This window comes from Meleagris gallopavo, chromosome 15 (assembly GCF_000146605.3).
Source record: "Meleagris gallopavo isolate NT-WF06-2002-E0010 breed Aviagen turkey brand Nicholas breeding stock chromosome 15, Turkey_5.1, whole genome shotgun sequence".
In the NCBI taxonomy this organism is placed as follows: Eukaryota; Metazoa; Chordata; class Aves; order Galliformes; family Phasianidae; genus Meleagris; species Meleagris gallopavo.
This window is the reverse complement of record NC_015025.2, coordinates 13,165,371-13,186,897: the sequence shown is the minus strand read 5'-3', so window position 1 is coordinate 13,186,897 and position 21,527 is coordinate 13,165,371. Positions and strand designations below refer to the sequence as shown.

The window sequence follows — 21,527 nt, the reverse complement described above, 5'->3', positions numbered from 1 at the left end:
TGGGAGCATGGAGAAAGCTTTGGGTTTTGGCTAGAGAGATGGCTGGAGAGCACGAGGGAGCCCGGAGAGAAGAAACAGCAGTGCTTGGCCAGGGAAGGTTTCCTCTCAGCGGTTTTTCCTGGCAGGCCGCGGAGAAAGAGAACGTGAAGTGTTCAGAAAGAGCACTGTGCTGTGCTGGGGGGCTCCTGCCCAGACCTGGGGGCCTGTTGAGATGCAGGAGACATCTGCCTGAATACTCTTTCCTCCTTTTGAGCCAAAGGGGCTTTTAAAAGGATGTTTGTTTCCCTCCTCCTTCTTCTTTTTTTTTTCCAGGAACAAATGCCAGCTCATAGAGAACTGACTCACTAGTGTGAATAAGTAGTAAACCAGACAGGTTTAATATAGAGAAGGGAAACAACTTCTTATCCTCCCTTCTTCTCTTTGAGGAGGCTTCTTGAGGAGCCCTGCCAGGCAGAGACTGGGCAGTGGGAGCTGGCTGGGGTCTGCCCCCTCCCTGCTCCCCCGCAAGCCTGTGCTGCAGCCTCTCTGCAGACGAGGTGATTTTTTTCCCCTGCTGATTCAGCCTCTGGAGGAAAATGCCCAGTCTGAGTGTCAGGGCTGAGCTGTGCCAGGTGACTCAGATCAAATCTGGAGATCATTGACCTGAGCTGGCCAGCAGTCTGCAGCCCTCCTCTCTAGCAAACTGAGCAGGTCTGGGAGGCTGGGACAAGATGTGCTGGAAAGGGGAACTTTGCTGGGACTTGGTCTGTTAAACTACACGCAAAAATCACCTGCACCATGCTGTCCCCTGTCAAGCACTGTTCAGTCTGGCATCTCTTGCATCCCTCTCTGATCTGAGCACAGTGCCAGCCATGGAAAATGGTGAGCCGGTGCTAGTGGCTGCTGTGTCAACCTCAGGGAATGCATGTGGGAACTGCTCCTAGTGGTCTTCCCTCTGCTTGCCTCCCACCATTACAACACGACCCACTGGCTGGAACACTGGTAGATCCTGCCCGGTTTGCAGCCCCTTTTCCTTACCACGTCTTTGGGCTCAGCTGTTGCCTTGCTTCTCTCTGCCTGGCTTCCAGCTTGGCTTTTGTTAAGCACTAGGGTCATGCACAACGTATTAACGTGCTTAGCCTTCACCCACAACATGCTTAAGCTGTATTCCCAACCCTACCTTAGTGGGAGCAAGGGGCAGTGACCAAAACTGGGGGAGAAAAAAAAAAAGACGGCACTCTGCAAAAAGAAAAACACCTTTATTTTTAAACTCTTTCTTTAAAAATGATTTGTAAAAGTTTACAGCATAAAAATAATATCTCATGGCTATAGATGTGACATAGTACAAGTCCTACAAATACATCTGTAAACCTAGGAAAATGTTAACTCTTTGGTACCTTAGTCTGAACTCTGTTTTTTTCCCTTGCCCTCAGGGTGGTTTCTGGCAGATGGTGTGGAGGCAGGTGCTGTGCAGTTCAGAGATGCTGCGGAGTGACAGCGTGAATCCCCTTCTTCAGATCTGCCCAGCTTTACACAGACAGATCTCAAGCTTTCCTACAGCCCAAACCCAGAGCCCTGTGCCTGTGGTGCTGCCCACCCCAGCCCCAAGCCCTGGCTGGGAAGAAGGGGAAGAGCCATTTCTCCCTTCTGGCCCACTTCCCCTGGCTGTATGTCTGCACTGCACTTCTGCCTCCCACGCTATGGGGCTCCACCACAGTCCCATTGACAGGTGAACAGAGACAACTGAGTTCCATTAAAGTCCGCTGTGCTCTAGGATTCTTAACACAACACAAACAAACACTAAACGTGACACTCTCACTTAAAAAAAAATAGTAACACGCTCAAACCGAGAAGGACAAAAGACTTAGAACCTGTGCACATGTCAGTCTGAGAAGCATCTTAAACACAAAAAGAGACTCTGGAGTGTTGCATTAGTTTCTGGGATACACTTAGGTATGTATGAAATAGTGACTGGCAGTAGGATTATGCGTATACTGGTACTGATAACAATTGACAGCTGCAGAGTAAAATATAATCTACAAATAAAAGATATTGCACTAGAGATGGGCCCAAGCTGTGGCATGTCTCCCTCGGGGAGGGCAAGCAAGTTTGGGTCCACCTCTAAACACGAAAACACATCCAAACAAAATTACTGATGGTCAAAAGTAAAAACCGGAGGGACTGGTTCCCTTCAGAATCTCACCAGAGAAATCATGGCTGCAAAACGGCTGGGCTCAGAACAGCCAACATTTCTGCTGGCCCTGTTCCCCTGGGTCATGCCAGGACTGGAGTGTTGGCAGCAGAGAGAGGGAATGGGGGCTGGAGGCAGGTCCCCACTTGGGGTGAGCTCACCCTTCTTAAGCCATCTTTGAGGAGAGATTTCCCAGCTCAGGCTGGAGGCTTGCTTTGCGAACTACATTGGTAGGGTGGTGGGAATAGAATAGGATGGGAAAGTACCACAAAGTGCAAGAGCTGGCCCTTGGCATCACAGGGCCAATGGCAACTATTTGGTCATACCTCACTAGAGAGGGGAATGGTACCATTGTGGCGTACCTGACTTAAGAAAGAAGAGGGAGGTGGGTTTTGCTGACAAATCTGATCCCTTAAACAGCCAGAACAGGTTTTAATGTTAAGAATAATTAAAATGAATGTACATGGGATAAAATGCAATAGGCATCCAAGTGTAGCTAATGCCCAGCTAATAGGACAGGTTACCTGAGATTCCCCATCAGGAACAAGAAATAGATGTTCTCTCTCAGGACTGTGGAATGTAGTGTTTAATAGTGGGAAATTAGTAATTCATCTGTACAAGATGGAGCTTAGCACAGGTTTTGTGAAATAAAGCAAATGGCCAAAGGTGAGAAGGGTTTTATTGAGAGGAAAATCTTTGGGCTGGATGGAGGTAGTAAAAGTAGCTCTCTAGGGTTGCTCTTGATGCCTGAAGTATTTAATATTTTTATTAGTTGATCCAGCCCAAAAATAACAGTTTGTTAATGAAATGTGCTGATGACCCAACGTCTGGAACTGCAGGGAGTATTTTGGTTAGAAATACTGGAAGAGTAGAAAGATGTAGGTGTTAAGGTTGGTTAGGGGATGACTCCAAATTATCGCTGTGTTGTGGCTTGGAAAAGGGCAGCATTATCCAAAGCAACACCAGGCAAGACAAATCCAGGACAGACCAGAAGGTATTAATGCCCTGTGTGAGGTCTAGACTTGACCCAACCTGGAGTACTGGATACTTCTGGTCACACTTGGCAGAGAAAGACAAACTAAAAAGGGAGGTGGTGTGGACAGGAGTGATCAGATGTGCCATCCTATGGGCTCAAGTTGCAGTGACATACATCTTACCAAGCACCTTGCATGTTAGAAAAATACAGTGGTCTGACCCCAAGGATCTCAGAAATCATCACTTCTCCACAGTTAGGATCATTTCTGGAACCACCGAAGATGGCTCCTTCATTACAATCAGGAGAATCTAGTATGGAATAACAGTTGTCATTCACAGTGTGTTTCCCACAGAGGATGGGGAATCTGACCACAAGGACCAAAATACTCCACCAGCTGCCAATAAAAATGCTTTTCCTTAGGTTCACATTTTACCTACAAAATATCTACTCCTCTTTTAATTGCACAAATGGCAGCATTTCAATGATGACATAAGACAGAAGCTGTTTTGCTGATTTCTTTTTTTTTTTTTTTGCAGAAATATCAGATTAAATGAAAAAATTCAGTGGCTTTGAGGTGGCTGAAACCCAAAAGATGCAGATTGAATTTTCAAATTTGCCTGTGCAGAATTTGTGGGATGCACAGAGAAATGTGCATGAATAGGGCAGCACAAGGGTTAATGGGAGTGGGGGACACGCTGCAGAGCTCTGCAAGGTGAAACTTCTCCTTTTAGAAAAAAAAAAACAATTGCCAATTTCTGTGGTGTCAGAGCTGTAGTTTTGGGGTCTAGCTTTTCTAGCCCTGCAAGGCTGAGTGGCTGTGCCCAGTCCCCAGAAGGTTACAAGGTGTCATGGCAAACAGCGTCCCAGGCTCTCCGCCTTTCTATCTTCTGAGATGTCCCTGGGCTGGTGTTCTGGCATTCTTATTGCTCCCTCTCGTCTTGCTATGACTCGGGAAGGACCCACCATCCTGAGAAAATGGTGTTCAGGTGAACAGTCTTTCACGAGGGAGCCCTTATTTTCCAAAGACAAGACATAAAAGTTTTGCAGCCATAAGGGTTATATGATTTCCCAGCAAATGATCTGGGCTTAGTGGCAGTAGAAGATTAATGAGTAGCTATATTGCTTCCTTATACTGGCCCTGGCTAGTGGATTAATATATTTGTTCCCTTTAAATCATCACGGCAGAATAATTAGCTTAGTGCCCACGCAGACAACAACAACACTGGACTGCCCTCTTTGCTACTACAGCAGAGTCACTGTGAGAGCATTTTGTGTTCCCGGCCCCTGGGACTCCTGGCTGGGCACAGGATGGCTCTGGGTAGGAGGGCAGAGCTGTGCCCCAGAGCCACGGGTACCTGTAGAGCTTGTGATGCTCTGTCCTCTGGAGAGTCAGGATAGGAAAAAAGTGATTCAGTATCTGTGAGACACTGGCTCGTCTTTCCAGGCCTTGGCTGTGCTTGGAGGAGAATCCACCCAACAGCTAGAGTTGGGTATTGCAGTTTCTCTACCCCCCAGCAATGGGATTCCAAGGAAACTGTCCTGGTGGCATTTCGCAGAACCACGGTGTGGTTGGTGCTGAGACCATCAGGGAAGTGCTGGTGCAGAGGAGCTGGAACTCATTGCCATCTACAGAGTGTGGAAGGGGAAGAGGCTGGAGCATCTTAGCACATGGAAAGTGGTGTCTCTTGTACAGATTTAACCCACACCTTCCACTTCAGAAGAAGATGTTGGTCTGTGAGATGTCTCCTTCCCACAGCGGTTTGATCGCTGAAGAGGATGTGGCAGTGATCTGGAAGATGCTGGGCACTGAGCCACCTCTTTGTGAGGAGGGAAGGGGATGGCAGGGGGGGAAATGTCTCTGATTCCCCACCTGACTCTGGCAGATGGGAGAGAGGGAGGAATACCGGGACAAGCCCAAAGCGTTCTCTGCAATGCCCGGCTCAGCCCCACACCTGACCTTGCTGTGGGGAGATGCCATCAGCCCAGCTCTGCCTACAGGAAGCTCTCCTCCACCTCGTGGTGCCCTGGGGCCAGCTCCTGGCAGCCCAGCTGCAGGTCACATTCCGGCTCCTCGTCCTGCTGGGGGCCCAGAGGGCTGTCACAGGATATTGTAGATGATGTGTTGGCTTCATTCAGCATAGAGCTGAAGGGAGACAAAGGGAAAAGATATGAATGCCTATCCTGAATTTCCTGATAAGACAGGATTCCCAATGAATGAGAAGCACATTGAGCTCCTTGTCAATCTTAGCAGCTTTCAGGAGCTCCGTACCCCAGGTTGTGCCCTCTCTTGTCCCCAGTTGTGCTGGCTGACACATGGGGATGAGACAAGACACCATTTAGCTCACAACCCTCTGGTTCACCTCCATCCCTGGGTGCTCATGGGGATGTGACACTACCCTCTTTCTCGCCTAGTAAACCCATCCCTGAGCAAAGCATCCCTATTTGCAGTTGAAGCCCCCTTCTTCAGTTTTGGGCAATCCTGGGAAGAAACAGCATTTAGAAATGACTTTTCTACCTGGCACGGCTGATGGAGGCCTCCTGAGGGAGGTCACAGACTGCCTCAGGCTTGGGGTCAGGAAGAGGGATGATGTAGTCATTCTCTCCCCCGTTCTGGTGCACAGCCGTGTAGAGGGTTGGGGAGCTGGGAGGGAGCCTGGCGTTGTTCAGCCCAGGGATGGTGGGTCTTGTGCGTACAACAGCGGGGTGGTCGCTCTTCATGAACTCTTCATCCACCTGCTGGTACCTCTGCTCTCGCAGGTTACCAGAGAAACAGGAAGGTCTTGTGAGCAGAGAAAACAGATGTGTTTGCTTTCCCTGACTCCCAGGCTTCTTTCCCCAGGGGCTGACATCAGCTACCCTGACTCCACCACAGACACATCATGAATGTTTCCTATATGAGAGATCAGCAGCACAATTCCACAGTTCCAAAATATCAGTCAGCAGCAGGCTTCTGATCTTCAGCCAGTTCTGACTTCTGCCATTGCTGAGAAACCAGCTGCCTGGTGATGACAGCTATCTCGCAACATCCCCAGGATTCCCAAATCACCTCCTCTGGCTGTTCAAATTAACGTAGCCCAAATCACAGCAAAATCCTCCAGCATAGCAGCTGATAATTATTAATTAGGGTCTCTAAACCTTCATCAAATGCTGTGAAACCAAGGTGGCATCCCTTCAAAGAGCAGACACTTCTCTGGCCCTCACCACACAGTCCTTTGCACATACCTTTCTGTAGCAATCCACCAAGAGGTTTCCCATAAGCACCACCAGCTGTGAGAAGGATGGTCTGATCTCAAACTTCTCCTCCCAGCACTTCTGCATAATATCATAGCTAACAAAATGGAAGAAAGGGCACCTTGGTGACTTAGCAGGAAAACAGAAGAACTGCTCCTGTCATTTCTGCAGGAGTTAACATATGCAGGGTTATAATAACATGTGCAGGCAGCACTTACATTTCATCAGAAGCATGGGTGGGTTTGGACATCCGATAGCCACGTTTGATGGCATTGTAGAACTGTTCATTCATAGGCAGTTCAGGGTAGGGAGTCCCTCCTGGTGTAAAAGGAGAGCAGGTAATCAGGCTGGTGCAGAGGCTGCCATCCCCATGCCATCATGCTTTTCGTACCAAGGTTTCCTGTTTGCTTTTCATTTTTTAATTTACCTTTTCTGTTTCATTTTGCTTCCAAATGCCCACGTCAGCATGGGAAAGAAGGAGACACTGAGTGAAGTGCTACTCTGATGCTGGAAGAGTTGGGACTTGGGGATTAGGATGCATTTCTACCTTCTGAGTTTGGGAAAGGATCTTGCTAAAGCACTACCATTTCTATGGACACAACCATGATCTCCAGGACACTTACCTAGAGTGAATATTTCCCAGAGAAGAATCCCAAAGGACCACACATCACTTAAGGTGGTGTAGAGGTTGTTGAAGATGCTCTCAGGAGCCATCCACTTAAGGGGCAAGAAAGTCTATGAGGAAAATTTGGAATAAGAAGAGTCAGCATCTACAGCATTTGTTTCGACAAGAAAGAGTCTGACACAGTTTACAGGCAGAGAAAACCCCTTGGAGCTGCCTGACAGCCTCACATATCTGGTGATCAGCATTTCTTGGAGGGATCAGTTTTCTCTTTTATAGTGCAGGATGAACCCGGCAAGCACGAGAGAAGAACAGGTGTGCTGCGTCCACTTCCATCGTGGACAACAGCCTGTCTGCCATAATGAGCTGTCACAGTGTGCATCTCTGTTCCCTGCGCCTTGGGATGAGTTCAGTGATTGCACAGTGTGACAGAACTCCCAGAGGGAGTCCAGAACTATCTGCGCTTTGGAAAGCTAGGGCTAAGCTGGAGAAGGCTACAGGATGACCAGGAAAGAACTGAAGCTCCTGCTTTTCCTGTTCCTACACACATGGTGATACAATAAAAGGAGCCTCACTCAATCAGTGTGTGCAGCACTGGCTGTGCTGTTCTGGAGATTCGCTTGCACAACGAATACCAAAATAATCTCCAGGAAGAACTGCAAAGAGGCCCAGTTTCATTTCTTGTTTCATAAGGAAAAGCAGCTATATCAAGGCTGGACAGGAAAATCACAATCTCTCTGCAGAGGGGTCCCCTGGCCAATACGTGCAACACCTGGCTGCTGTGCCACGCAAATGGGACAAATCAGGAGGGAAGCTGAGTAGTTCATTGAGTAGATAATGACTGGGGCTTGAGGGGCCTGGCACCACTCTCAGCTCCCTCAGACTCAGTTTCCCTGTCTGCCGAACAGAGCCAGTTACGTGTCCTGCTTTGCTTAGGTTGCACATTCCCAGATGCTCAGTCTGGAGCAGACACACTGTTGTTGAAAGCACAGGGAAGGTTTCAGAGAAGCTCAATAACAGCCCCATCCTCTCTTGCCTCGAAAGACTGGAGATGTCTTTCTGGAAAGTAGCTGCTTGCAGGAAAGCACTTCCTCTTACCCTGTAGCCTGGTGGTTAAAGTAGAAGACTGTGGACCTCTTCTCAGAGTGGCCAGTGACTCACTGCACCACTGTCAAACTGCCTAACTTTGCTCTTGCCTGCAGCTGAGAACCAGGCTCAGCACCACGCAGAGAAGGGACACAGCTCTGCTGCCTCTGAAGGGCTGTGCAGGGCACAGTCCAACAGTTTTGCTCTTGCAGCCTGGGTTCTTCTGCAAGAGCTTGGAGATACAGCCATACAATTCTGCTACTCCACAGTGTGCAGAGCACATCAGGTGCACAATGGTTGGCTGGTGATGGTTGACACCATCAGCTAGGACAGCTGCCATGTCACCACCCCTGGGCACGGCAACAGACAGGGAGTTTTCCGGCGCCAGGCCCAGAGCCCTACAAAGAAGGGGATGGCATGGCTTCTGGTACTCACACTTCCTTTGGAAATGTAGTTGGAATCCCTCATGATGTCTCTTGCCAGACCAAAGTCACAGATCTTCACCAGCTTTCCCTCGCAGATAAGGACGTTCCTGGCAGCCAGGTCACGATGCACACACTGCAGGGAGGCAGGGCACTGTCATTGGGAGCAGCCCCAAATGGCACAGAGAAGAAGGCCAGCTCCAGCACTAGCCCATTTCTTTTGCTGCAGGGTCAAGAGTCATCTCTTTCACCTTTATGGATCTATATAGCTCAAAGCCACTGAAGGACTACCTTATTTTTGCTGCTTACTGGAACAGACACACTGGTAAGGGCCCTATGTTTGCCAGACACTACCAGTTAGAACAGTGATGTTACATCACTGCAAATAAGACTGTGGGAATTTGGAGCTCCTCTTCTATGCTCCATGGGATAGCACTTGTGGAGATCACACTGTCTGCCTGGAGGCAAAGAGCCAGAAACTTCTTTCTGCATGTCATTCATACCACCCCACCCTATCTCTTACCCTCGCCCTGCATGATGTTTCACAGAGAATATGTTACTGCCTGTCCTAGGCCAAAGCCAGATCTTAGGAAGCCCCCATAGCCTGATCCACTCCATTGGCTTAATTACCATTGAACAAGCATTTCTTAAGAGGCTTGGGAAGCTTATAGCATGTGGAGCAATGTGAATATCCATGGAGAGTTGCAGCTTTGCTCTGGAATGTCCTGTGTTTAACACAGCAAGGCTATCTGTTTGCAGCTGGTCATCCCAGTAAAGGAGGATTATGTAACATCACAGCTGTGTTGCACAGGGCTTGGGAGGAGCTCCGAGCCATGGAATTTGAGGTGTGAAACTTGGTCTGCATCAGGGGTAGCTGGTATGCAAACACAATCACACAGATCTTTGGGAATATATTTCCAAAGGAAAGTGGTTGGCAGCCCTTCCATTGCACGGCCACTTGTCTCTCAAGGAGGTCAGCATGGACAGAGGGACAGCGAGATGAAGGTGACCACAGGCACAGCACAGCATTCTTTGTCTCCATGGGCCAGCCTGCATACATACATTTTTAGAAGCCAGGAATTCCATCCCATTGGCCACTTGGAAGCTGAAGCCCACCAAGTCCATGTAGCTGAGGAGTGGAGATTCATTTATCAGTGTCGCCCGGTCTGTTCTTTCAGGAGCTGGAAGACAAGCAGACACAGAGGTTGGTGTGACATGGCACACTTGCAGACTGCAGCTGGCAGAAGGAACCAGCTCAATGGGGACGGCTCTGCCCCCATCAACACCAGGACAAAGTATGGGGCTCCCAGCATGAAGCTGCATTAGTCTCAAAGGTGACCTTTGCAATATGACCCATCCAGTTCTGCAAGCAAAGGCATCCTGCAACCCAAATGCAAGTTCCTTTCCCTTCTTCTACAGCTGAGCTGTTACCTGATGGGGAATAGCTGTCCAGCTCGTATGGGGTGCCGTAGTTAGAGGACTCGATGTCAGCGTACTTGACTTCACCCTTCATGTCAGACATGGGCACATAATCCAGAGACTCATCCTTGCTCATGTCCATATAGCCCCCATCACTCTCAACAGACAAGGAAAGGTGACTGGAGGGGGAAAGAGAGACTATTTAGACACAGTGGAGGGCAGGAGATGCAGGGTATAGGGGAAACTATCTGAAGAACTGCAGCTCCTGAACCCTCAGCCCCAGCACTGAAATGTCTCATAGCAGGAAAAGAAGCTCTGTGGCATACAAATGGCACTGGGGATCTCCTTCCAGAAAGAATACTCTGGGGCTTGTGAGGCTGTGCTTTGTGCTTAGGAGGATCTCAGCTGCCTTCAAGCGCAGGGGGTGGCTGTGATAATGTCCTAATACTGCTCTATTTTACTGTTGCTTTTGTGTGCTGGAAGGAAGTGCTGCTTTCTAGTTTCCCATGGGAGTGTTTCTCTGCACTGATGTGTCTGCATCTCTTACAGCTGGCAGCTGGATGAAGGACTGCTTCCCTTTCCTCTTAACACCTCTTGTGCAACTGCACTCCTTCTAGCACTTCTCCCTTAGGCACAGTAGCAACACAAACTGCACTGAAAATGCACAGCTGAGATCTCCAAAGGCTAAGATGTGCTGAGAAACTCCTCTCTGTACTCAGTGAGTGGCTACTGTTATGCTAGCAAAGTTAATGCTGCCAGGGAATATTCCCAATTGGCATGGAGCAGCCAGGGTATGTGTTAGCATCGGCCTCCAGGACACACAAATTGCCTCTGCTAAATCCCTGCCTGCCAGGAGCTAAAGGTAACACTGGGCAACCATGCTCCCTTGCTAGACCAGCATTTATCTTACTGGTCTGGAGGAAATGAAAGTATCCTTCCTGGAACTACCAGCTTCCCTCAGTGGTGTGGGCTAAGATGGTGCAGGCGGCAGGGAGGAGGAGAAGGCTGCTTTCCAGGCACCTCTGCACATGGTCCTCCTTGATGGTGTTCCCATACAGCTCTGCCTCCCGGCGGGCCTTCTCGCCATAGGACTGCAGGAAGGTGTGCTTGTTGCGGTGCAGGTAGTCCACCAGGTCCCCGTAACGGCAGTACTCGGTGATGATATAGATGGGCCCTGGGGGAAAAGAGCACTCGTGTCATCTTTACTTGGCCCCATCTGCTCCTCAGGGCAGTGATTTTTGTCCCTTGGGGACATTACCGGATTGCAAGTCCGTGGGGAAAAGCTGTCTTTCTGGGACTGAGCATTTTCAGAATTTGAAATTTATGTTTGGGAAGGCAGGTGGGGCTTAACAGAAACATGCCTTCTCAGTTTCAAGTGGGTTGGAAAGAGTGGCTTTCAGAGCCCCCTGAGGCTTTCCCAGGGGAAAGGGTGAGTCGTTCTGAACTAGAAAACAGCAATTATTCTCTCTGAGAACAATTCTCACTCTGCAGCACAATGCACGGTAGCAGGGAGGAGACGGGGCACCTGGCATTCAGTTACCTCCTTTGGTGCAGGCCCCCAGCAAGTTGACAATGTTGAGGTGAGGTCCCAGGTGGCTCATGATCTTCAGCTCAGACATGAGGGCTTGCTTCTCACTGCTCCGGGCAGTGGCTGTTGGGGACAGTTGATATGAGCGGCAAGGTGAGGAGTGGGCACCTGGACATCATCCAGCCTTGTGGTGTTGGGGTGGGAGAAAGGGGCAGTGTGAGGAACTTACACTTGAGCATCTTGACTGCAACTTTCATGGTGGACTGTGAATGGCTCAGGCCATGTGCCGTTGCCTCCACCACACGTCCAAAGGCACCGGAGCCAAGAGTGCGTCCTGCAGAGAAAGGTGAGGTTGGTATGATCACCGAGAATAGGCAAGAACAGGAGAGGACCTTGGAAAAGGCACACCTCTTGTCTGAAATGGCACCAGCCATCCTGATAGGAATGGCAGTGGTGGAGAGTGAAGGTGTTTAGCACTGAAACTGGTTTGTGGCTAGTTGAGAAGGGAAGGAGCTGCCAGCCACAGGGAAGGAGAATCAGAAATAACCACGTGCCTCATGCCACAGGGAGCAGCTAGCTTCCCACAGTGGCCCCAGATGGTCCCTCTGCTGCAGGATCACATCATATCCCAGGGATCTCTGTGCTCTGCCCGGGTTGCTCCCTTCTTGAGATCCCAAACCGAAAACCATCACCCCCAGACAGACAGGGTTCATCAGAGGGACCTGCAGAGCCTTTACCTAACACCAGCTTGTCCCTGGGCACCTCCCAGCTGGAGTCATAAGGGAGCTGCATGGGATCCACATAGATGTACTCGTGCCCATCAGAGCTCACTGACTCGATCACCTTCCAGCGGATTTCATAGCGAGGTTTCTGGAGAGGGGAGCAAAGAGACAAGGGAGATCTGAGAAGCTGAGGGACAGGGAGGGCATGTGGACTGTGGATGGATTTTGTTAGGGAGTCTTTGGCCTCTGCAGTCATTGCCACCTTCCATGTCTAGTCTACAGATGGTAGGAGGCCAACAGAGGCCAATGATCTCTGACACGGATAGAACATAATCAGGCAGAAGCTCACAGCTTTGCTCTGCCCATCCACCCTGACCCGTGCAGCAGCCTGCAAATGCTGTCCTTTTTTACCTTCTGCCACAGGACGATCAAGATGATCAGGGAGATGACAGTGAGGACCAGCAGAGCCAGGATGACGGAGATGATGACCACTTTGAACGGCAAGGCTACAACAATAAGTACAGGGTCAGCAGTCAGACTCCCACCCATGCAAAGTCAGGGCAACCCAGGGAAAGGGGTTATCAGCACAGAGGGCTCCGTCCCTCCTCTAGTTACTGTCCCCTTCCTGCTACATGCCTCCCCAACAGACATCAACCCTGGGGGTTGATGATGGACTGATGATCCATCGTGGACCTTAAATCAGATCCACACATCCATTCCAGGCTGTCCTGTGGGCTGGAGTCTGACTGGGGACAGTCCTGTTCTTTTCTCCTGGTTAGACCTTCCCAGCTGAGACTGTCCTTTCTGTTATTTGGGAAAGCATGTGGTTGTTTGGGTCTGTGGCACCATCTAGTGACCCTTGGGCTAATAACAAGACACTAGGGACCTGATCAGTTCTTGTCCCTGGAGGGATAACCCTGCTCAGGGGTGGGAGGAGAAAGGCCCAGTGGGCATGAGGGCTACAGACTGCCCTCAGAGCAGCCTTTCCTGCTCAACTTCATTTTCCTGCAGGCTTCATTTTGGGCAGAAATATCCAGGATTTCTGCCCGAGGACTGCAGCTATCAGAGGATGCTGCTGGCTCCCAGCACCTCCAGGCAGGAGGCACAGAAAGGTAAGCCCACCTCCCCACCTCCAACGTGAACACCTCCCACAGCACTCACCATTTGGGACCAGAGTGATGTCTTGGGAGTTGGAGCCCAGGAAGTTTTGCACAGTGCATCTCAGGAGCAGGGGTTCATCCACCCTGTGCAGCTGCAGGGTGCTGTTCACGCGGTACACCTGCAGCTCTGCATGGTACGTGGCGTTGGTGTGCAGGCCGATCTCTGCAGAGTTGTTCCCCAGCAGCTGGGTGGGCTGCCCCTGGTTGCCACACCTGGACCAGAGGAGGATAAAGGCACCTAAGAGGCAGCCAGACCCACGCAATACCATGGGATGTCCAGCTGCGTAGGCCAGCAGAACGCAGTAAAATAAAGAGTCTATTGTTTCTAAAAATGCATGAGCCCTGCCATTCCCATGGGCTTCATCTCTTTGCTTACCATTTGATGTTGCTGCAAGTGGACCAACTGATCTCTGGCTGGGGCATCCCTTCAGCAGAGCATGTTACAGTCTGCTCCCCGCTGCTGGCACTGCTGTTTTCCTTGAGATCCACCACTTTGGCTGGTACTGAAACCAAGAGACACTGGTGGGAATTAATCCTCAGATGTGAATGCAGATGAGGAAGGGAAATAATGGATTCCCATTGTGGCACAGGGTTGATGTGGCAGTGAGGTAAGACTTAAGAGCAATTGTGCCTTATTTTTGAAACTAAAAGCAAAACCAGAAAGGTTTGAGGTGGTCATGGAAGAAACCTGTCCCTATCCATTCTGTTTGTATAGCAGAGGAACTACAGAAGGAAACCTCTGCATCTGTAGATGCACCTGCATCTGCACCCTCGGGACAACATTAAAGGCCATGCTGCTGGTGTCTGCACTGCCTCCTTGTCCCTCTTGCTGTAAGATCAAGTGTGAGATATTTCAGGTGATCTTTTTCCTCATTTTATTGCTCTTCTTTTGAGCTGGATCTGTAGTCATAGCTGTAAAGGCTTCAGGCTGAGAATCCTGGAGCAAAGGATGGAGCCATCCCCTGGGACTGCCCCTACACTCCTTGGCCCCATGTCTGCATGCACATCCTCACCATTTATTTGCAGATGGAAGGACAGCTCTTGTGCATCGTCCTCATTGGAAGCTCGGATGGTGTAATATCCTCCTTCCTCCTGCTTCACCCGCACCAGGACCAGAGACGTCTGGTACCTGGAGAAGACACAGCCATGGAGTGCATGCAGGAAGGTACCTGGTGACTGACACTGCTTGGAAGGGATCAGCTCCCACCCAAATAAGGAATGCACAAAATTCACTCACAGAAAGGCCAGCATTCAGCCACCATCCCGTGCCCAACCACCATACCATGCACTACCAGTTTGTGTTGTGAATTATCCTCTCCCTGTCCCCTGGTGAGGGGTGATGTGCCCTCACCTGGTTTCTGACAGGTTCCTGTTGGTGATGGTGAACTCGCTGCTGCTCTCCATGGTCAATGTCTTGTTGTTCTTTAGCCACACAATGTTCGGCTGTGGGTAGGCCTCCACATCCACCTGGATGATGTGGCTCTTGTGGACCTCAGCATACACTGTGCTGGCCAGGTGGGTGTGGAAGCGCACAAAGCCACGCTCTGAGAAAAGGCAAGGAGGATACATGCTTCAGGGAGAGACATGGTCACCTCATGGGCTATCATGGATCTGGGATAAAACACCCTGAAGTGATGGAGCAGCTCCAGTTCGTCCCTCAAGGTCTCAGGTCTGTGCCCAAGGAGAGCATGGGCATGAGCTCACAGGCAGGTAACATGCAAGGAAAGGGCTGTCACCTTTCAGAGATGGGCAGCCTCCCTCAAATGTCATGAAAGGAGCGCAGGTGCAGGTGGGAGGTTGACCTAAGAACACACTGGCACTGCACAGTGCAAAAAGAGCTCTCACACAAACCCTCAAATATATTAAAAGACTCCCAAAAGCTATGATGGGAGAGTTTGGATGTGTTGAAGCCAAGAAGTGGGCAGGGATGCCATGGGGTGAGGGCTGACTTTTTGCCATGGTTAATGAGGGCAGGGGTGAGAAGGGGAGGGAGCTGGAGGCTGTGCAGAGAGAGGAGTTTGCCATTCTGGAGCAACACCCATGTGGGTTGCTGCCTCTGAGAGCACAGTCAGTGACGCACCGATCACTTGGACCGTGATGTCTTTCCGGTCTGTTTTCTCATGGTAGCCCTCAGAGACATTGCAGACGTAGGTCCCACTGTCCTCTAGCTCTGCATTCTGGATGATGAGGATGGAACGGATGTCATGGGTGGATCCAGGCAGGAAGTCGGTCACTGGCTCCACAGCCTTCCCAGCCTGCACAATGGGGACAAGATACTGTGTGTAAAGTCAAGAACGTTTCATGGCAACAGAGCTACAGAGCCAGGCTCACAGGGAGGGAGAAGAAATGGGCAGAAGACCTTAGTCAGTCTACAATGGGGACAGGGAACATGCACCATCAAAAGCTCCTGAAATAGACAGCCTTCATCCAAGGATCTCCCCATCGAGCCTCCTTGAACGGCAGCAGCATCTTACTTCTGCCATGGCATGAAGCTTCCTGAACATTTCTACGATACTGATGAGTGATTGCCACGGGGCAAGCTGGGGTTGGTGCACTCACCTGCTTGCGTGGATAATCCCAGTTGAAGTTGACCAGCTCATTGCCGCTGACAGTGCACATCAGGGTAACATTTTCTCCCTGACGCACTACAGTCTGCACCGCGCTGATGGAGACATTCACAGATGAGACTGTGGGAAGTGTCAAAGAAAGGGATGGTCAATAAAGGAAGAGATGAGCGGACACCCAGTCCGTTTATCTTAGGTGGACTTATTCACTTGAAATCTCTTCTATGAGGTATAGAGCTGACACTTTGGCAGAACCTATTCTTTAATGGAGATAGGGCTAAATCCAGCCCTTAAATTGATCAGGGACATCACTAAGGAGACGGGGAAATCTTTTTGGTCCCATTCCTGTTGTTTTGAAGGAATGGCCACAAGAGCTACAGAGATATGCCAAGATGAGGGCAGCTCACCCTGGATCCTGTAGACATAGAAGGTGTCAGAATCCACCTCTTGGTCATCCACGATTGCCTGGCAGTAGTAGGTCTTGTCCTCAAAGAAACCTTTGAAACCCTGTTGTGGGTCATAAGCAGCTGGAATGGGATTCTCCACTTTCTTTTCATAGAGGGTCACCTGCAGCTCTGGGTTGGTCACACGGCATGGGATGATGGCCTCTGTGTAGCCCGTGATGAAGATGAAGAACTCTTCAGAAGTGATTGCGGGGAGGAAAACTAAGGAGGGATCTATGGGAGAGAGAAGCACATTGGTTACACCACGACCTCCCCCACTGCTTGCCCCAACGTGCCACACGTGGGAGTTTCCATGCAGAGGTAAGGATGTGCTTCCCTTACCTGGAACATAGATGTAAAGGGCTTTCCTCTCTGCTCGCTCTGGAGCCTGGTCAGGGCTGTAGAAGCACGCATACTCCCCTGTGTGACGGCCTGTCACATTCTTGAGGGTGAGGTTGCTGACAAAGACCCCATCCCTGTGCTCCAGCAAGGCAGTGAGAGGCTGACCATCCCGCTCCCAGACTAGCGCTCTGTCCCCATAGCACACAAGGGAAAAGGTGCTGTGAAGCCTAAGGACGAGCTCAGCATCTTCAGGTTCGATGTGCAGCCTGCTGCCCCCAGACGTTACATCCAGCAGACCTGGGACAGGGGAAAGGTGAGACCACATTAGACATCTCTGAAATCCAAGGACCAGTAATGTCCAGTGTCCTCAGGAGATGAGGAGTAGGAGGCTGGTTTGGGAGGGATTCAGGCACCCGCTGAAACAGAGGTGCAAACAGGGCTGCTGTGATGCTGCTACACCAGTGCAAGGGACTTGGTGAGGACAGGGCTGGAAGCAGGAGTGACCTAGACATCTCCCAGATGTTTGCTTGTATGCACCCCATGCACTGGGCCTGAGGAGCTGACAGCATATAGTACTGCTGACCTAAAAATGAGCTGGTCTCATAAAGCAGAGGTAGGTCTCAGCTGCACCATCAAAAGCTCAGAAAGGCCATGGCTTGGTGGGCAGGGGGAGAGGAGGAGATGAAGGAATTAATTCCCTGCTCTGCTGGCTGCCTCTCCACAGAGACAGTGCTAACATGATACAGGCTGGGCTGAAACAATGTCAGTTTAAAAGAAGGTAAAAAAAGGAATGAAAGCAGAGCCTTGCAGGAAATCCTATGGAAGCAATAGAGCAGGCAAGGTCTTCCTGAACAGCTTCCATGTCTCCTGGCCTCTATACTTCACCCAGATGTCCCAGCGGGGCTGGGAAATGCATGTGCTCCCCCATGGTGTCCCTGCAGGTGGGGTTAGGGTTAGAGTAAGGGTTAGAGGTAGGACTGGGTCAGCAGAGCCAGTAGATCCAGGAAAGATGGATGCAAGCAGTGCAGCCCTGTGCCTTCCCGTCCCATTACCCATCTCCTCATCACTCCAGTGATGGAAGCATCCCCAGACAGCTTCTCCATGAGGGACCCAATCCTGCTCCCATCTCCCTGGGCCACCACTCACCAGTGAGAATGAAGAGCTGCAGTGATGCCTTCAGAGAGGGACAGAGCATGGTGGGCTCCACGGCCCAGTGGCCAAATCCTGTTAGGAACAAAGCAGGATTAATACAGCATTGCTGGGCTGAAGGTCCCCTCTCCACCTCCCCTCTCTCCAGTTTTCGGCCTTTCCCTTCTGCTGCTGACCTGGCTCTCCTTTGTGCTGGATCTGCTGAAGGAGCAGATCTAAGGCATCTCCTGCTGGGAAACAGGGACTGGGCTGGAGGCTCCAGAAGCTGTGTCAGCTCTTGCTCATCACAGCACAAAATGCCTCTCCCCAGCTGCAGAGCACTGCCTTTCTCCCTCCCCCTGCCTTTTTTCCCTATTAGTTTTCACTTCCCTCAGTCCCAATGAGATAAAACTTGCTAAAAAACAGACACCCCCCCCATCCCCACATTTTCTGCTTCTTTCAACAAAAGAAAACATGTCCAAAACATTCCCTCCAAAAAAAAAAAAAAGAAGAATTTCTTGTATTTCACTTTCAAAAATATGCATCTTCGGGGAATAATTTTGTTTTTAGATCCCTTTTATCAACATTTTTCAAGAAGTCCTTTTAACAGAGCATGCCCAGCCTTCCCGAAGCAAACTGATGGCCCAAAAGAGACGGGGCCAGAGCTCCCTAACAGCACTGGAGCCATCCCCTAAACCATGGTGACAGGCAGAGAAGGGGCTGAGATTTGGGGACCCCCGAGCCAAAGCTGAGGTTCAGAGCTCTCACACCTCATCTTGAAGCTGCTCCCGAGGCAGATCCCGAGGTGAAGCCCCCAGGAGCCCTCCACCTGAGGCTGGTGGCAAGCTGAGCTTGCTGGCACTGCCTCTTACCGAGTGGGTCTGCTGCCTCTTGGCCCTGAAGTGCTGTCTCTCTTTGCTGGATGTTGGGAGGAAATGGTTTTTAAATGACGTGCACTTGTCAGATGTTTTTATTATTCTCTTGCTTTGGCTCCAAAAATAAAAAATAAATAAATAAAAGAAAAAAAGTCTGATCTACCAGCAAAACTCTCCAGGCCTCCAGCTTACTCAGCAGCTTGCCTCTCCTCCTCCACAAAGCCCCTTGGTGACTCCTCTTTTTTGCATTTGCTGGAAAGGAAGAGAGCACTTAAAGGGAAGACCTGGGGGCGGAGGGAATGAAAGGATGGAGGGGAAATTCAGGCTGTAAATGGACACAAGCTGCCTGTCAGAGAGGTCTGGTGCCACCAGCAGCACCCTGGTCTCTGCAGGATCCCTGCCAAGCAAACCAGTGCTCTGCTGGATTCAGGCTGCAGTGAGAACCAAGAGCCCTGCAGCCTCCGCCTGCTGCCTCTGGCCGCCTCCCCAGCATTCAAGGCTGGTTTTAATAAAAACGCTGGTTTTGCAGAAAGCCTTTTCTCTTGGAGATGCTTCCTGAGCAGAGTGGGAGGGTAGCAACATCTCGCGAATAGCTGTGACCTCTCCCTTGTTTGTCTGCTCTGGCTGGAGAGAGAGGCATGCTTGGAAATGCCAAGCTTTGCTTGTTCTGCAGAGCCTGCTCAGCAGACAGACAGACCTTCCTCTCCTTGTCACAGCAACGTGTGCTTGCACACGCACAAAGAGGCATTTCACAAGGCATGTAAATGCACCCAGATCTCTGCTTTGAGGACACTTTGAGCCTTGAGGACACTCGTTTCAATCCTCAGTCTCAGATTTCATTCTCAGCAAAGCACCAAGATGCACCCTATGAGTGCCAGACCTGAGGTGAGGGTGACCCTACCCAGCAGTCCAGAATCCGGCATACAGATGTAATCCCATCCTTGAACCCAAACATTGTCATCTACACAGTGCTCAGATGCCACGGATTGTCTCCTTCCAGCCCTATGGGTGAAAACGGGGTCACAGACCTCTCAGATTCTTCCCATGGACCAGCAGCTGAGCAACCTTAACTATGGGATGTTCCATGGACAAGGTCCCTGCCCTGCAGCAATGCCACCTCCTCAGCACAGCCCTGGCAGGCACTGAGGTCACATCCCAGCTCCCACCGCTGCGCTGAGACCCTCCACAGCCCCTCCTCCCCACTATGGTCTCTGAGTGCCGGCACAGAATCTCCCTCTGCCCCTCTCTGGTGCTGTGACACGAGGGCAAGCCAGCCGTTTTCTCTTGAGCTGTGTTGTTTATTATTCTAAGAGAGGAATTTGGCTGGGAGAGGAGAGGGCGGCCAGCAGGCTGCATTTATAGACCAAGAGGTGCGAGGGGCAGCTGAGAGCCCTCGGTTTGTTCGGCGCAGAGCAGAAGAGGCTGTGGAGAGGCCTTATTGTGGCCTGCAGCTCCTCATGGCAGCCTCAATGATGCTGGATGTGGAGAAGGGCCACATCCAATCTCTTCTGGGGATGGTGCCTTCCCTACACAAGGAGGGCCATTCCTTCACCATCTCCTCCCCCCTTACTGAGGACCTCAAACTTCACCAAACCGCGTTCATCTATTACTGTTGCTCCATTCCAGACCTGTGTCTTGTTTGAACGAGAATGCCCAAAGCACACTGTGTGGGCTCAGTCTTGAAACCTTCTTGGTATTTGACAGGACAAAGGGGAATGGTTTCAAACTAAAAGAGGGGAGATTCAGACTGGACATAAGGAAGAAGTTTTCCACAATAAGAGTAGTGAGGCACTGGCACAGGTTACCCAGAGAAGTGATGGATTCCCTGACCCTGGAGACACTCAAGCAGCAGGCTCTGAACCACTGATGTGACTGTCCCTGTTCACTGTGGAGGAATCAGACCAGATGACCATTAAGAGTCCCTTCCAACACAAACAATTCTATGACAAAGGCAGAAACACAGTCTGACAGCGCTCAGCACACCCTGCCCGCCCTGAGCCCCTTTGTTTCTGTGCTGTGTCCATTTCTAGTCCTTCAACAGACTTAAACCATGGGACATCAACACAGATGGGCATCAGCACCAAGCAACACCCTTGCCATTTGCTGCCCACTGCCTTCGCACACCTTGACCACATTTCTTGCCTCTCACCCACAACCAAGCAGAGAAACAGCGTGGGGGTCCTACAAGCACCCCAGCACTGTGGGAGCTGAGAAGCAGCCTGCCAAGCTGCACACAGGAAGGGGGAGGATCTGCACGCCCTGCAGCCCCACCACTCCTTGAACAGAGCCCAAATCCTTGTACCCCACAGCCCTCCAGCAAGACGTGCTGTTTGCTGGAAATCGGGGTGCAAAACCCCTCTCAGCACAGCCAGCTGCCCTCACTTTCCCTCTGCCTTTCCATTTCCAGCCGGGCTGCGATTCCCGGCGCTCCCGCTGTACTCGCTGGCCCCGCGGTCCTGCCAAGCAGGCGAAGGACATCTGGTGTGAATTAGTGGGAAGTAAAATACACTTTATTTTTTCTTTGTCTAAACTCATCTGAGTCATTAAGTGAGATCATGAGTGCCCGCGCGCAATGAGAAAGCCCTGCATGGATCCCAGGATCGATGCCCGGCACAGCCGTGGTGCGGGGGCTCCTCCTGCCCTGGGGGGAGGAGATGTCCCACCCCATTTAGAAGGGGAACTGCTCCCCAAGCAAAGGCTGCTGAGACCCCAGCCTTGCTTGTCTGCCAGTGAAACTCCTTGGCCTGTCCCATTTCTCTCTGCCACCCTCCCCCCCCCGCCTCTGCGACTGCTTCTTTCCACCCTTTAATCTAAATAAAACTGAGTCTTTTTTTTTTTT

The 21,527-nt window shown here is 50.8% G+C and overlaps 1 protein-coding gene across 1 annotated transcript; it reads right to left on the bottom strand.

The window, feature by feature from the left end:
• Positions 1-1,222: 1,222 nt before the first annotated feature.
• On the bottom strand, positions 1,223-18,924 carry PDGFRB (platelet derived growth factor receptor beta). Its single transcript, XM_003210416.4, has 23 exons — positions 18,852-18,924; positions 17,832-17,909; positions 16,686-16,982; positions 16,308-16,577; positions 15,896-16,023; positions 15,417-15,591; positions 14,688-14,880; positions 14,350-14,465; positions 13,713-13,839; positions 13,338-13,549; positions 12,588-12,682; positions 12,192-12,324; positions 11,684-11,788; positions 11,467-11,577; positions 10,947-11,100; positions 9,939-10,105; positions 9,570-9,688; positions 8,521-8,643; positions 7,001-7,112; positions 6,596-6,695; positions 6,369-6,474; positions 5,662-5,891; positions 1,223-5,289 (listed from the first exon to the last, which is right to left on the bottom strand). Exons 2-23 carry the CDS (start codon positions 17,878-17,880, stop codon positions 5,139-5,141), a joined length of 3,273 nt encoding a protein of 1,090 aa, XP_003210464.1. The 5' UTR covers positions 17,881-17,909; positions 18,852-18,924; the 3' UTR covers positions 1,223-5,138.
• Positions 18,925-21,527: the final 2,603 nt, after the last annotated feature.